At 41.5% G+C, this 14,553-nt stretch overlaps 3 protein-coding genes across 5 annotated transcripts in view; 2 read left to right on the top strand and 1 right to left on the bottom strand.

The window, feature by feature from the left end:
- The window catches only part of LOC112253730 (gamma-aminobutyric acid receptor subunit beta-3-like), a 56,821-nt gene extending 54,272 nt beyond the window's left edge, over positions 1-2,549 (bottom strand). Inside the window, exon 1 of one of the 2 annotated variants that reach the window (XM_024425695.2) lies at positions 2,050-2,549. In XM_024425695.2, coding sequence (XP_024281463.1) covers positions 2,050-2,177 — 128 coding nt within the window. In that variant the 5' untranslated portion in view covers positions 2,178-2,549. The remainder of the gene's footprint in view (positions 1-2,049) is intronic. The other variant, XM_024425696.2, reaches the window with a different exon arrangement.
- LOC112253731 (gamma-aminobutyric acid receptor subunit alpha-5-like) overlaps positions 1-8,836 on the top strand; it is a 32,186-nt gene extending 23,350 nt beyond the window's left edge. The window contains exons 8-10 of the mRNA XM_042323982.1: positions 3,124-3,276; positions 5,241-5,452; positions 5,716-8,836. Of these exons, the coding sequence (XP_042179916.1) occupies positions 3,124-3,276; positions 5,241-5,452; positions 5,716-6,021 (671 nt within the window). The 3' untranslated portion in view covers positions 6,022-8,836. The remainder of the gene's footprint in view (positions 1-3,123; positions 3,277-5,240; positions 5,453-5,715) is intronic.
- A 2,758-nt stretch (positions 8,837-11,594) lies between these two features.
- Positions 11,595-14,553, top strand: part of LOC112253728 (gamma-aminobutyric acid receptor subunit gamma-3) — a 40,878-nt gene continuing 37,919 nt past the window's right edge. For both annotated transcript variants that reach the window (XM_024425692.2, XM_024425693.2), the window contains exons 1-2: positions 11,595-12,467; positions 13,033-13,184. In XM_024425692.2, coding sequence (XP_024281460.2) covers positions 12,415-12,467; positions 13,033-13,184 — 205 coding nt within the window. In that variant the 5' untranslated portion in view covers positions 11,595-12,414. The remainder of the gene's footprint in view (positions 12,468-13,032; positions 13,185-14,553) is intronic.

The raw sequence follows: 14,553 nt of genomic DNA on the forward strand, positions 1-14,553 counted from the left end.
TGAAAGAAATAAAAGCTGAAATAAATCATTATTACTACTATCATTATTATCATTACTATTATTCTGACATTACACTTAAAATAAAGTGGTGACCCTAACTAAACAAAGACAGGGAATTGTTACTCTTACAATATCCACACTTGCATACCCTAGAATTAAGCAATGTATTACGGTATGCATTCTAATTGCTATGCACATATGGATGTTGGAATGGAATGTAGATTGAGACATTTTGATTTAGATTTGTAGGACCCCTTTAGGTATCAAAGAATATATGAAAAAAATGTTTGATCAAATATTGTATTTTGGCCTTTACTACTATAGCCCATAGAAACGCATTGAGTAACACATTCAAAATGGATTTAAAAGAAGGTTTTGAAATGTCTGTCCTATATCTAGGAGACATAAGAAAGCTCAGGAAATATGTGGGTTTTTTTGGACACATTTAACCCATCATTTTTGTTGCCACAAAACTACCTCCATTCTTCCGTTCATTTGTATGGGTTACCTTCAGACGAGTCCTGTGACACTTCTGGGGGTCGTAGAGCAAAACGAAAGCCTCATCTTTCCATAGAGTGGTCATCTTAATTGGTAGGCCAAACCGTTCGGACGCTACAGACGTTTTCGTGAGAAGACCAAAGCCCGGGATGTCTCCTGGTCTGACAAACAACGATGTAGCTCGGCCACCTTCCACCGCAGGTGTGGAACGCTGACGTAGGCGGATGAGGTGGATTCAGACATAGCCCATGCAAATATCTCCATCTTAAACTGACCGATTTTCATGGGGATTCTGTTATTATGTTACTTAGATTGACGCACAAGTGTGTCAGTAGACTCTTGGCGATTAAGTTAGGGAATTTATATTTTGGGGAAAGTGTCATATTCCTTTCAATGTCATTTTTAGTTTGACTTCTCCAAACTCCACTGTACTTCACTATAGGCTAGAGGGGGGGAAGGAAATAGTTTGGAGAAGGAGCAAGAGCAGGAAGGGAAGTAGCCAGCTGTCACTTAGGCTACACGTGGACTCACTTATTCCTGTCCTGAGTCAAGGGTTAATCCCATGTTGACTGCCCCATCAGGCTTTTGCATAAGAGGACGACATCACAGCCCCCCAAGGGATTGGACATCCCAGGCTCCCGGGCAGGGACACGTGGGACTGAAAGGCTTAATTCCCTTATGTAAAGTGGAATTGTAATATACATCAGCTGCTGTCTGCAGAATGGCTATTAAAAGTGTGGATTTCCCTAGTATTGTGCGTAGAATAGCAGAAACCATCCAGCCCAGTCAGAGTCATCATCACAGCCGTTTAACTCTTTGGCCATGAAAGGAGAGGAGCGGCAGGACAGTCCCTCCATGGCAATCTCCCTTGATCATGGATAAGAACTAAAACCCTCCCTGCCTGTTAAGTAGGCAACAGGATCCTATAAGCTTCCCTGCGGGGCCACTGTAAAGTGTCAACTATAGTCCATTTGTGGACTGACCCCAAACTTCAGTAGGCCCGTGAGCTAAAAGTGTGTTTCTGCGCATCTCCTTTCCTCCACCTGCCCACTCTGCTTGCCAGCAAGAGACAAATGAGAGCTGCGGAGGTCAGGCGGTGGCTGTAGGCCGTCTGTCTGGCCCAGGGCCAAGTCAGTAGAGTTCACTGTCCCCGATGGGAATCCAGTGGGTCAGTTCTGTTGTGGTTCTTGAATTAGCATGTGCCTAATCTTAGGTACAATCCCTCTATGGCTAAATCAAGACGAGATTATCAAACGGCTCGGTTTAGAGACATGACATCCTATATCCCCTCACAGTACATTTACAAAATAAGTACCGTACTCCCCTAAAATGATATAGTACACTGTTTGGTAAAAGAGGGAAATATAGTTTATCCTGCAAAATGGAGTCCCTTAGTTGGGTTTAGAACAGTGTGCCTTTATGCAATGTCTCCTTTGGACATAATCCTAAAACCCAGCCTATTCCAGTTGTTTTCTTATTTATATTTGCATATTTACATGTAAGTAAAGTATTTCAAGAACATTCTGGGACCACCGTTGCCTTAGTACTCACCAGTTGACCAACATGGCTGCGTTATTGTCTGCAATGAATGGAAGTTCCCCATAAACGCTCCAGAATCCTTGCAGTAAAATCCACCAAAGGTACATGTTCATTCCTCTATGAGTCTCATCGGGCTCCATGCATCAATAGCAAACAGTCCGGATGGAAGATCGGTCCCCGGTCGGTCGCTCGCTCGAGGCGGAGAGAGGCTGGGAGTCATGGGTGTCTCCCCGGTGGGCCGAGAAGACGCCGGCTAGCTGGGGCTTCTGGGGCTGGAGACATGATGGTGCCTGCGTTGGCCCTGCGTCCTTTTGGCTCACAGAAACACAAACTTCCCATGGGGCACCAGGTCAGCCCCCCTCCATCACACCCCTGGGAGAATTGTGATTAACTAAGAGCTAAGGTGTGCAGATATCTGTCCGTCAGTCGCTGGAGATTTGGTAGCGTCGCGTCCTTGTCGAGTGTGCGAGGCCAGAGCACAGCCGAGCAGAGCCGAGCTGAGTGAGTGGGCAGGACTGAGCTAGCGTTTTCCCTGATGGCAGGATGCAGATTGTGACAGGGGATTAGTGAGATACAGAAATCGGATTTTGCCTGGAGAACGCAGCAGTCATCAGTGGATTTTCTATAGTTTATCAGGCGCCGGCTGTGGGAAGCTGGAAAGGATTTTTTTTAAAGCTTCAAATGCAATCTTCAGTTGGTTAACAGGATATGTTGTTTTTTTTCTCTCCCCTTTTTTTACCTCTAAACATTTACCTCAGACAGAAACTGTCACATTATTGAGTGTAAAACATACATATTGTAGCGACACCATTTTCTATCATATTTTATTCATCTGCATAGTTATTTTCTTAGATAATTATATTTGTTGCCGATTGTTGCATCCCTGTCATGTGTTTAAAAAAATATATATAACACTTAAAAAAAAGTGCATATTATAAAGTTCGATAAAATTATCATATATATAATACAATTATATAAAAATGCAGGATGACTTAGCGATTCACTATGTCCTTCTACTGTATATCTCCATCGTTGTTACCACCGCAATAATTCATTTCTTTGTCCCACCGTCCTCTAAACCAACAGGACAGTACACAGTCATGATGTGTCACTTCTACCTGAAGAGGAAGATTGGTTACTTTGTCATTCAGACCTACATGCCCTGCTTCATGACCGTGATCCTGTCCCAGGTGTCCTTCTGGCTCAACCGTGAATCTGTACCAGCCAGGACCGTTTTCGGTTAGTATGACCTCAACACAACCACTTGGATCAACTCTAGCAAAAAGTGTACTTTCAACTCAAAATGGATACTATGTGTTGCCCCATCACCCAACACATACTGTACACTTATCACAATTTTCATGAATCGTGTTAGATTTTTTTATTCAAACCTTTAGTTAGCCCGATAAGTCATTGAGAACACATTACCTTTCACAATAACGACCTGGTTAAACTACAATTATCTGTATCATCCATGATGACGGCAATTTGAAATAGATTTTCAGGCAATTATAGACTTCACAGGTGATGAACACCTTTCTCTTGTCCCTAAAAAACCCTGAATGTCTACAGCAGGGTTTCCCAACTGGCGGGTGATTTTATTTGTTTTCTGAGCAAAAATAAATACATTGTTTTTTTTATACTTTAATTTATTTATTGTTGGAAATAAGACTGTAAAAACACCAGCAAATCAGCTCGAAGTGATTTTCATTTTGAAAATCTATTCCAAAGTATTCCCACCCATAATAGAGAGAGCTATTATTAGTGACCAAAAAAAGTATGTGGACACCTCATCGAATATCTCATTCCAAAATCATGGCCATTAATATGGAGTTGGTCCCTCCTATGCTGTTATAACAGCCTCCACTCTTCTGGGAACATTGCTGCGGGGACTTGCTTCCATTCAGCCACAAGAGCATTAGTGAGGTCGGCCACTGATGTTGGGCGATTAGGCCTGACTCACAGTCGGCGTTCCAGTTCATCCCAAAGGTGTTCAATGGGGATGAGGTCAGGGCATTGTGCAGGCCACTCAAGTTCTTCCACACCAATTTTGACAAACCATTTCTGTATGGACCTCTATTTATGCATGGGGCATTGTCATGCTGGAAAGGGACTGAAACAGGACTGTTGCCAAAAAGTTGGAAGCACAGAATCGTGTAGAATGTAATTGTATGCTGTAACGTTAAGATTTCCCTTCACTTGAACTAAGGGGCCTAGCCCGAACCATGAAAAACAGCCCCAAACCATTATTCCTCCTCCACCAAACTTTACAGTTGCCACTATGCATTCGCGTCTCCAGTCCAATGGCGGCAAGCTTTACACCACCCCAGCTGACGCTTGGCATTGCGCATGGTGATCTGAGGCTTGTGTGCTCGGCCATGGAAACCCATTTCATGAAGCTCCCGATGAACAGTTCTTGTGCTGACGTTGTTTCCAGAGGCAGTTTGGAACTCGGTATTGAGTGTTGCAACCTAAGACAGATGATTTTTACACGCTACACACTTCGGCACTCGGCGGTCCCGTTCTGTGAGCTTGTGCGGCCTACCACTTCGCGGCTGAGCTGTTGTATGACGGGTCCACATTGAAAGTCACTGACCTTTTCAGTAAGGCCATTCTATTGGCAATGTTTGTCTATGGATATTGCATGGCGGTGTGCTCGATTTAATACTGCTGTCTGCAAATGGGTTTGGCTGAAATAGCAGAATCCACTAATTTGAAGGTGTGTTCACAAACTGTTGTATATACTGTATACTGTATGTTATTGAATACAAATGTAGCAATGTTTAAAATGATTATGTTTTTGTGAAATATTATACTTGTTTGGTCTTCTTGCGGTCTATTTGCAGTCTACAAATGATTTGTAATTATGTTCCGGCCCCCTGACCATCCGCTCAAGAACAAATGTGCCCGTGGCTGAATCTAGTTGATGATCCCAAAATGTCTACAGCTTCCACACGTCACTACAGATTATGTCAACCACTCGATTCCCAAACACTAAATAATATATTACAACCTGTAGCTCACTCATGATACATGGGTAGGGTTCATTAGGCAGAGAATGGAAGAAAACGGACTGAAACAAGGAGGGACTACATGGCCTTGTCCAATTAGTAACTCTTATTTGATTTTTTCCATTGCAAAACATTTGAAAACCTTTTCCACTGTGTGCCCTAATGAACATGACGTCTCTGCTTTTCTATCAGGTGTCACTACAGTGCTGACTATGACTACTCTCAGTATCAGCGCTCGCAACTCGCTGCCTAAGGTGGCCTACGCCACAGCCATGGATTGGTTCATCGCTGTGTGCTATGCGTTCGTCTTCTCCGCGCTTATCGAGTTTGCCACCGTCAACTATTTCACCAAGAGGAGCTGGGCGTGGGATGGCAAGAAGGCCATGGAGGCTCAGCACCCAAAGGTGAGTCCATGGAGGGTCCCAGCACGTATCGCACCATTGAAAAGTGATAGAGAGCTACGGTCGTATTTTTGCGATGACGTGATGGAAACGTTGATGCTGTACATGCATAATAATTACTGACAGAAATCGTTCAGTTAAAATAAAAACCGTTTAGCCCCAGTTTGTGTGGGTCGACATGTAACACTGACTATTTGTATCCATCCAACACAAATAGTACCGTATTAAATATTAAATGATACATTTTAAATGTTTTATCTCAACAGAAAAGGGACCCTATGGTGCTTTCTAAGAAGCCCAACAACGTCTGTACAGCAGGAGTGAACTACACCCCCAACATCACTAAGGATATCTCTATCTCCACCATCTCCAACAGCACCTCCATACAACTAAGATCGTCTGAAACAGAAGTCCTGGACCCCAAGAAAACCTACAACAGCGTGAGCAAAATCGACAAAATGTCCCGGATAGTTTTCCCTGTCCTATTTGGAACCTTTAACCTAGTGTACTGGGCTACCTACCTCAACAGAGAACCGGTCATCAAAGGAGTCAACATATTGGCTCCAACATAGTGTCTTTGTCAAACACACCACCCTACCTTCAACCATATTGGCCTACAAGCTGCTGAAGAAAATGATACTGTGTCACAAAGGATGGGAGATGGGTTCTGTCTTTCTCATACTGTCATTTGCATGAAGCTTTTTAGAGAGATACTCTACCCATGTTTGCCTTGATATTCCCTCTTTATACCTACTGTACATTGCTTTAATTCAACAATGACATTTTGAAAGTGAAAATCAATGGCATTTTGAAAGTGAAACTCGACAAGGACCTTTTGAAATGTTGCAGTGTGGACATTTGTCCTGGCCTCAAATGAATTGAAAACGGTCATGGCATTTATGTTGTTGTTTATAACCCTGTCATCTTGAAGAATAGGAGACTGAGAAACACATGCTGTGTTAGTAGTATGAAGTAAGATAGCGGAAGCTAGGATGTTACGGAAAGTGGCGAATAATGATTTTCAGTGTCATTTCCAGTCAGTTTGTGAAGTTTGTATAATGCTGCGGACAAATCTCTCTTATCTCTATTGGATACATACGTTGTTATACTTTTGTCATTTTTGCCCATCTCACATGTACTGTTTGTCCAATTTAAAATGTTACTATTTCTTACCTCTATCTATATAATGTACAGATTAATAATTTTTTGACAAACGTGGGTCTAACTGTGGAGACAGAGGCCAAATAAGCTAGCAAGATACAACGCTGTGATGTAATTGATGATACAGTCTAATCAACCTAGGTGAAAGTGCACAGTCGGAACATTCTAATCATTACCAAGTTATAAAATGGTTGGTTGATTAGGTCTGACTTTTTCAATTGCAATGGAAGTGTTTTCCCTAAGCTAGAGGGAGAGGGTGCCTACTTTGAAGTATTGAGCTGCCCTTTGGTGTGAAAGGTTGAACTCGTGTACTATAACAGGATACGTTTTCCTTAGGCATCAAATGGGGGGAAAAACGGACTGAAACAGGAAGGGACTTCCTGGATTTGTCCAGTAAGAAACACTTATTTTAATTTACCGTTTCAAAACATTTTGCTACCATTTGCCCTACTGAACACATCCCTCCTACACTGCTGTCCTATCCTCATTGTGTCATGACCAGATTGGCCCCAGTGCCTGAAGTCCGCTAGGATCTAATTAGCCTGGGATAATGAGCTTGTACCTGTTAAACACTATCTGATATGGCCCCTGGAGAGAGAACCAACCACATGGGGACGACCACCCACCCTCACCCCAGGCCCAGAGCGCTTTGTTCAGGGTACGGGAAGGAGAGCATGTGGGTATGGCTCTGGGGCATGGTGCCTCTGTGGTAACACCTACTTTCTTGTTACAGACTCAAGAGACTCAGAGATGGTATCTTTTTTTTGAAAGAGAGAAAGAAGAATAATGGATGAAACAAGAAAGAATAAGTTTGTGCTTCAAGGTCTCCATACTGGGAAGAAAAAAGAATCCCTACTTGAGTAAAAGATGGAGATACAGCCTATATGTAACAAGCTGTTGCTTAGAATCATATAAACTCTTCGACACAGCGTGTACAGAGAGAGAATAGATAGATAATTATGGATATGATATTGGTGACGGATGGATAATTTAAATGTCACTGACGTTACAGTTCTCATTAAAGTATCATGTTGTAGATAACGCAATAACTACATGTATTATTATTATTTTATATTCAGATCTCCTAGGCAACAAAGACATTCTTCGTGTATATAGAGACAGTGACTAAAATACTTCTTTATTTGTATGTCTCTATGTGACATCTTGTGTTAAAGGAATAATCCACAAAAAAAAAACTTGTATGTATTTTCTTCATTAGTCCACTATTGACACAGTCCCAAAATTGTTTTGCATGTCAGCAATCATGTTTTCAAGATAAAGGACTTTCACAAAGTAAATTGCCACTAGCCACACCATTACATGCTGTCATTCCAATACAAATCAAACCTATTTAATGTAATTTCAGATACAGTATATTAATTAGTTATGTGTACTATTCTCCTTGTACTGGTGTAAATGTGTACATAATTTGAGGTCGCAGTCAAATGTTTTTAATTTGTTAAGCACTTGACAATGAAGCATCCCTCTGAAAGAAAATTCACCAATCAGACTTAGAATACATCTTAAAGGGGACAAATGGAACATGACCCCATGGAGGTGTCATGTATGAGCTATCCCTTGTCACTAATAGCAACTAGCAAAGGATGGGAGAGGAGGGGACTGCACTGATGACTTGATGGATTACAGAAATACTGGCCCAGGAGGTTCTGTTGTGTAGGGAGAGAGAGGACTGATTCCATCCCATCAGTCACTGTGGCAGCCACATCTGCCATACATCTGTTTGTCAAGGATTTAGTTCCGCTTAAGTTGCTTTTCCATTCAGGAGCCCTGTGTGCTTCCCTCCAATTTAAGCCCTAACTGATGACAAATGGTGGTGCTCCTATGGAGTGGACAGCTGCGGTGTGTGTTAGCAGGCAGGGAGAAATGTGCGATTTCAATGCTACGCTGAGAAAAAGACACATGATAGCTCATCGATATGAGGGTGTAGCTTAGCATAGTGCATATGCATCAATGGATTATGTGACTAAAAAGTGTCAATAAATGTATGTACATTATTTGATTAAATTAGTACACTGAAATCGCTTTTTACCATATTATTATATTCTGTTTTCAGGAGGGAGAAATTATCAAACAGAATGGATGGTTTTCAGTCACAGTAGCCTATATCCTCTGTGTATGCATGTTGCATGTAGATAGGCTATACAGTAGCCTACAGTGCCTTGCGAAAGTATTCGGCCCCCTTGAACTTTGCGACCTTTTGCCACATTTCAGGCTTCAAACATAAAGATATAAAACTGTATTTTTTGTGAAGAATCAACAACAAGTGGGACACAATCATGAAGTGGAACGACATTTATTGGATATTTCAAACTTTTTTAACAAATCAAAAACGGAAAAATTGGGCGTGCAAAATTATTCAGCCCCCTTCAGTTAATACTTTGTAGCGCCACCTTTTGCTGCGATTACAGCTGTAAGTCGCTTGGGGTATGTCTCTATCAGTTTTGCACATCGAGAGACTGAATTTTTTTCCCATTCCTCCTTGCAAAACAGCTCGAGCTCAGTGAGGTTGGATGGAGAGCATTTGTGAACAGCAGTTTTCAGTTCTTTCCACAGATTCTCGATTGGATTCAGGTCTGGACTTTGACTTGGCCATTCTAACACCTGGATATGTTTATTTTTGAACCATTCCATTGTAGATTTTGCTTTATGTTTTGGATCATTGTCTTGTTGGAAGACAAATCTCCGTCCCAGTCTCAGGTCTTTTGCAGACTCCATCAGGTTTTCTTCCAGAATGGTCCTGTATTTGGCTCCATCCATCTTCCCATCAATTTTAACCATCTTGCCTGTCCCTGCTGAAGAAAAGCAGGCCCAAACCATGATGCTGCCACCACCATGTTTGACAGTGGGGATGGTGTGTTCAGGGTGATGAGCTGTGTTGCTTTTACGCCAAACATAACGTTTTGCATTGTTGCCAAACAGTTCAATTTTGGTTTCATCTGACCAGAGCACCTTCTTCCACATGTTTGGTGTGTCTCCCAGGTGGCTTGTGGCAAACTTTAAATTACACTTTTTATGGATATCTTTAAGAAATGGCTTTCTTCTTGCCACTCTTCCATAAAGGCCAGATTTGTGCAATATACGACTGATTGTTGTCCTATGGACAGAGTCTCCCACCTCAGCTGTAGATCTCTGCAGTTCATCCAGAGTGATCATGGGCCTCTTGGCTGCATCTCTGATCAGTCTTCTCCTTGTATGAGCTGAAAGTTTAGAGGGACGGCCAGGTCTTGGTAGATTTGCAGTGGTCTGATACTCCTTCCATTTCAATATTATTGCTTGCACAGTGCTCCTTGGGATGTTTAAAGCTTGGGAAATATTTTTGTATCCAAATCCGGCTTTAAACTTCTTCACAACAGTATCTCGGACCTGCCTGGTGTGTTCCTTGTTCTTCATGATGCTCTCTGCGCTTTTAACGGACCTCTGAGACTATCACAGTGCAGGTGCATTTATACGGAGACTTGATTACACACAGGTGGATTGTATTTATCGTCATTAGTCATTTAGGTCAACATTGGATCATTCAGAGATCCTCACAGAACTTCTGGAGAGAGTTTGCTGCACTGAAAGTAAAGGGGCTGAATAATTTTGCACGCCCAATTTTTCAGTTTTTGATTTGTTAAAAAAGTTTGAAATATCCAATAAATGTCGTTCCACTTCATGATTGTGTCCCACTTGTTGTTGATTCTTCACAAAAAAATACAGTTTTATATCTTTATGTTTGAAGCCTGAAATGTGGCAAAAGGTCGCAAAGTTCAAGGGGGCCGAATACTTTCGCAAGGCACTGTATATTAGGCTACTTGTATTACACAGTAAAGCCACATACGCCATCTATTTGAATCAAACCTGTGAGAAAGCAGGGGTATTGGTCTATTGGTTGGAGAATTTGGAAGAATACTTCCTCATTCAGATGTATTTATATGTCATGAACATCTTTCAAAATGCATTAGCTTGACAAAATGGGAGAGATGGGTGCTTGCTTTCTAATTGGTGTGGGATTATAATATGCATCCTGGGAAAAATAAGCCTCTCTCTCCCTCTCCTGTGGCTGCGTTCCTGCTCCATACATGGGAAACTGCTATTTCCTACTAGGGCAGATTATATCTTGGGTCTGAGACATCAAAAGGTAAATCCGCTGTACAGTATTATTCCACTGGCATACAGACCAGCCTGGTCTCATAGACAAGATGTAACATAGTAAATGAAAACCTGGGACACTCAAATTAGTATGATATATTTTGTTTGGAATAAGACAGATGGTTACTTAAAGCAAAACCAACAGTAAGGTGGTTGGTGGGGGGGGGGGAGTAGGTGTATAACGAGAATGTCTAGCAACCTAAAGGTAGTGAGTTTGAATCTCAACACGGACCATTTTAGCTAGTTAGCTATTTTCCAACTACATACTACTTTTCATCTACTTTGCAGCTACTTAGCAACTACTTAGCATGTTAGCTAACCTTAACCCTTTTAGCTAACCCTAACCCCCTAGCCTAGCTAACATTAGCCAGCTAACTAGCTATTTTCCAACTACATACTACTTTTCATCTACTTTGCAGCTACTTAGCAACTACTTAGCATGTTAGCTAACCTTAACCCTTTTAGCTAACCCTAACCCCCTAGCCTAGCTAACATTAGCCAGCTAGCTAATGTTATCCGCCTAGCTACCTAGCAAGAATTCGTAACACAACGAATGTTTTACAAATCCGTAACCTATTGTACATTTGAAAAATTGCAACATTTTGTATGTTTTGTAAATTCGCAACATATAATAAGAATTGTAATTTGTAGGATATCATACGAAATGGGTGGTGGACATTCACTAATTAATACATACCATATGAAACAAACATATCATACTAAAAACTGTATATCAGATTTACGTACAGAATAATGTGAAATGCTCTGAGACCAGGTTGGACAGACAGATATAGTAGCCCTAAATTGCAGTACTGCCGCCAGCCGAATGGAAGTGGTCTGGCTTCTCAGTGCAAACTTCCTCACGTTTTGTTGATTATTTTATAGGTTTAATCGAAAGTAAAGGATACTAAAAACGAACGCTACCAACACGAAGTGGCCAATAGCATTATGTATCAGGGTTTAGCCTGCGATAGTTTACTGTACATTTTCATGTTTCCTAAAAACAGGGAGAGCACGACTTTGGTTGGGAAAGCGTTGTAGGCAACCAGCCTTTTCTCAGAAAGGGAGCAACTTTGAGAGGATATGGTGCCATTTCCATGGCTTTCTGCTTAAAATATATCAAGTGATCATTTATCTTAAAGTAAAAGCGTTTTATAGCAATATTGATAATGATATGTAATCCAAGGAGCTACAATTTGCAATGAAAAACGTGTGAAAGTGAATAGGCTAGTTAAAGTTAAGATGTTGCTTGCATACTTTAATGTTTAAGGCTTTTTACGAGTCTCGGTCTGTAGGTAGACGCCCTACTGTACCTTGTGAACAATAACGTCATCATGTCGGTGCATAAACTGGTTACTGTAATTGAATGGAACGGAAGGAGGTGGGGTGCTGCTGTTTAAGACGTTGATCATTGACGTTGCAAAGAAGGACCCGAGCGGCTCAAACAATCTCGGCGACTTCTGAACGCGGATGAATTAAACCTAATCCATGGTCGACTATCAGGAGATTTGATGGATTTCCTATAAGAAACTATACTCGGGGTGCATAGTTCCAGTTTATATATACCGCTCCTTCTCCCTGGCTCCCTATACTCATCGCTCTAACAACGCAGAAGTCTCCACCGTCTTCATCATAAGTCATTTTCATGAACAATGACAACCAAGTTGCTGGTGTCTTTCTTACTTCTGTCAGTCCAACGGGTGCGGTAAGTCTCTTTGCTGTTATGATAATAGGTGTTGTTTTTACATAGTCGAAATGTGACTTGTGGTAAAATGAATTAAATCAATTAGAGCCTATTATGTGCTGTGTATGTCGCGCGCCTTTGATACGCAACAACACCGTCGCGCTTGCAGAGAATTAATTGAACTTCAGATTCAATGTTTGGGCAAATAGCTATTTATACTTACCATTTGCGTTATTCATTGTCGAACGTGTTTTCATATTAATGGTATATTCTATCACATAATAAATAGGTAGCCTAAGTAGTTAAATTCTGTAGGTAGCCTAGTTTAATTACTGTTCGTAAGACCGGGAACGTCCGCTGTAAATGGTTTTGTGTTGAGGAGATGTTTGATTTTGGATTATATATTTTTTCTGTTCAATAAATTACTTATTGTACGATTTCACTTCAAAGTTTGGTTTCATCTGCACTTGTTATGCACTGAATTCAAAAACTGATCGATTTTTAATGCATGAATTATAATCTAATGTCTGTGATATTGAGGATTTAGCTTTTATTAATAAAACGAACTTATTTTTTCTATGTTTAGTTCCGACCCAGACCCAAGGGACTACGATGGGGACTATGAGGACACTACTGTCAATCAGATGCTGGCTCCCAAAAACCACCAGGCCGAGGCAACGCTCATATTAAATAACTTACTTAAGGACTACGACAAGACACTACGCCCTGATATTGGAGGTGAGTTACATTTGTCTATTTTTTTTACTGCGGATATTATAAAAACTTTCAATGGAGTGTCTAAATTGCTTTGGTGATAAGCCATTGAAGGTGCGCGATGACGAAGCGCGCTGTCCATAGTGTTGAAAGGGCCTCCTCGGGCGCGGTGCTCGCTCACTGGTGGTTTTGTGTGTTTTTTTTCTCCCATCAACATGCTCAGAGCTTCACCTGACAACCTAATCAACCAAGCAGGAGTAGGAAATCATTCCAGATAAACAGATACACATTTTGGTAGCCTATTTGTTTACCAGTACATGGCCAACCCAGATTACAGGAATGATAGTAGCCCATTAACGATGAGTGGGACACTGTATTGTACAGTAGGCCTAGGTTAGTTTCCGTGACACAACGCTCTCCCTCTCCCATATGTCCCTTGTTGATTACAAATGGAATCTAGATTAAAGGCAGTTGTCAGAAACTGAATGCTGGTCATAAAATATTATGGTAGAGAAATGAACATTCAATTCTCTATTAACAGCTTGGGCGGACATTCCTGCAGTAAGCATGCCAATTGCATGCTACCTCAAATGCACATTTTAGAGTGGCATTTTAATGTTACATGCTGTGTTAATAATTTTGTTCAGTGTACATATAGCAGGAGCATAATTCAATACAATAATTGGATGAATATGATAATGAACGCCACCACAGACACCACTGTTTCATTTGTTTTCACGATTCTAAAAGTTTCACATGTACATATAATCGTGGCAACTAAGAACCAAATCTTGCGCTGTCCGGACCTCTGGCAGTCTCTATGGGGGTGCCACAGGGTTCAATTCTTGGACCGACTCTCTTCTCTGTATACATCAATGATGTCGACTCTTGCTGCTGGTGAGTCTCTGATCCACCTCTACGCAGACAACACCATTCTGTATACTTCTGGCCCTTCTTTGGACACTGTGTTAACAACCCTCCAGGCAAGCTCCAATGCCATACAAATCTCCTTCCGTGGCCACCAGTTGCTCTTAAATACAAGTAAAACTAAGTACATGCTCTTCAACTGATCGCTGCCTGCACCTGCCCGCCTGTCCAACATCACTACTCTGGACGGCTCTGACTTAGAATACGTGGACAACTACAAATACCTAGGTGTCTGGTTAGACTGTAAACTCTCCTTCCAGACCCACATCAAAGATCTCCAATCCAAAGTTAAATCTAGAATTGGCTTCCTATTTCGCAACAAAGCATCCTTCACTCATGCTGCCAAACATACCCTTGTAAAACTGACCATCCTACCAATCCTCGAGTTTGGCGATGTCATTTACAAAATAGCCTCCAATACCCTACTCAACCAATTGGATGCAGTCTATCACAGTGCCATGCGTTT

This window comes from Oncorhynchus tshawytscha, linkage group LG07, assembly GCF_018296145.1.
Source record: "Oncorhynchus tshawytscha isolate Ot180627B linkage group LG07, Otsh_v2.0, whole genome shotgun sequence".
Lineage (NCBI taxonomy): Eukaryota > Metazoa > Chordata > Actinopteri > Salmoniformes > Salmonidae > Oncorhynchus > Oncorhynchus tshawytscha.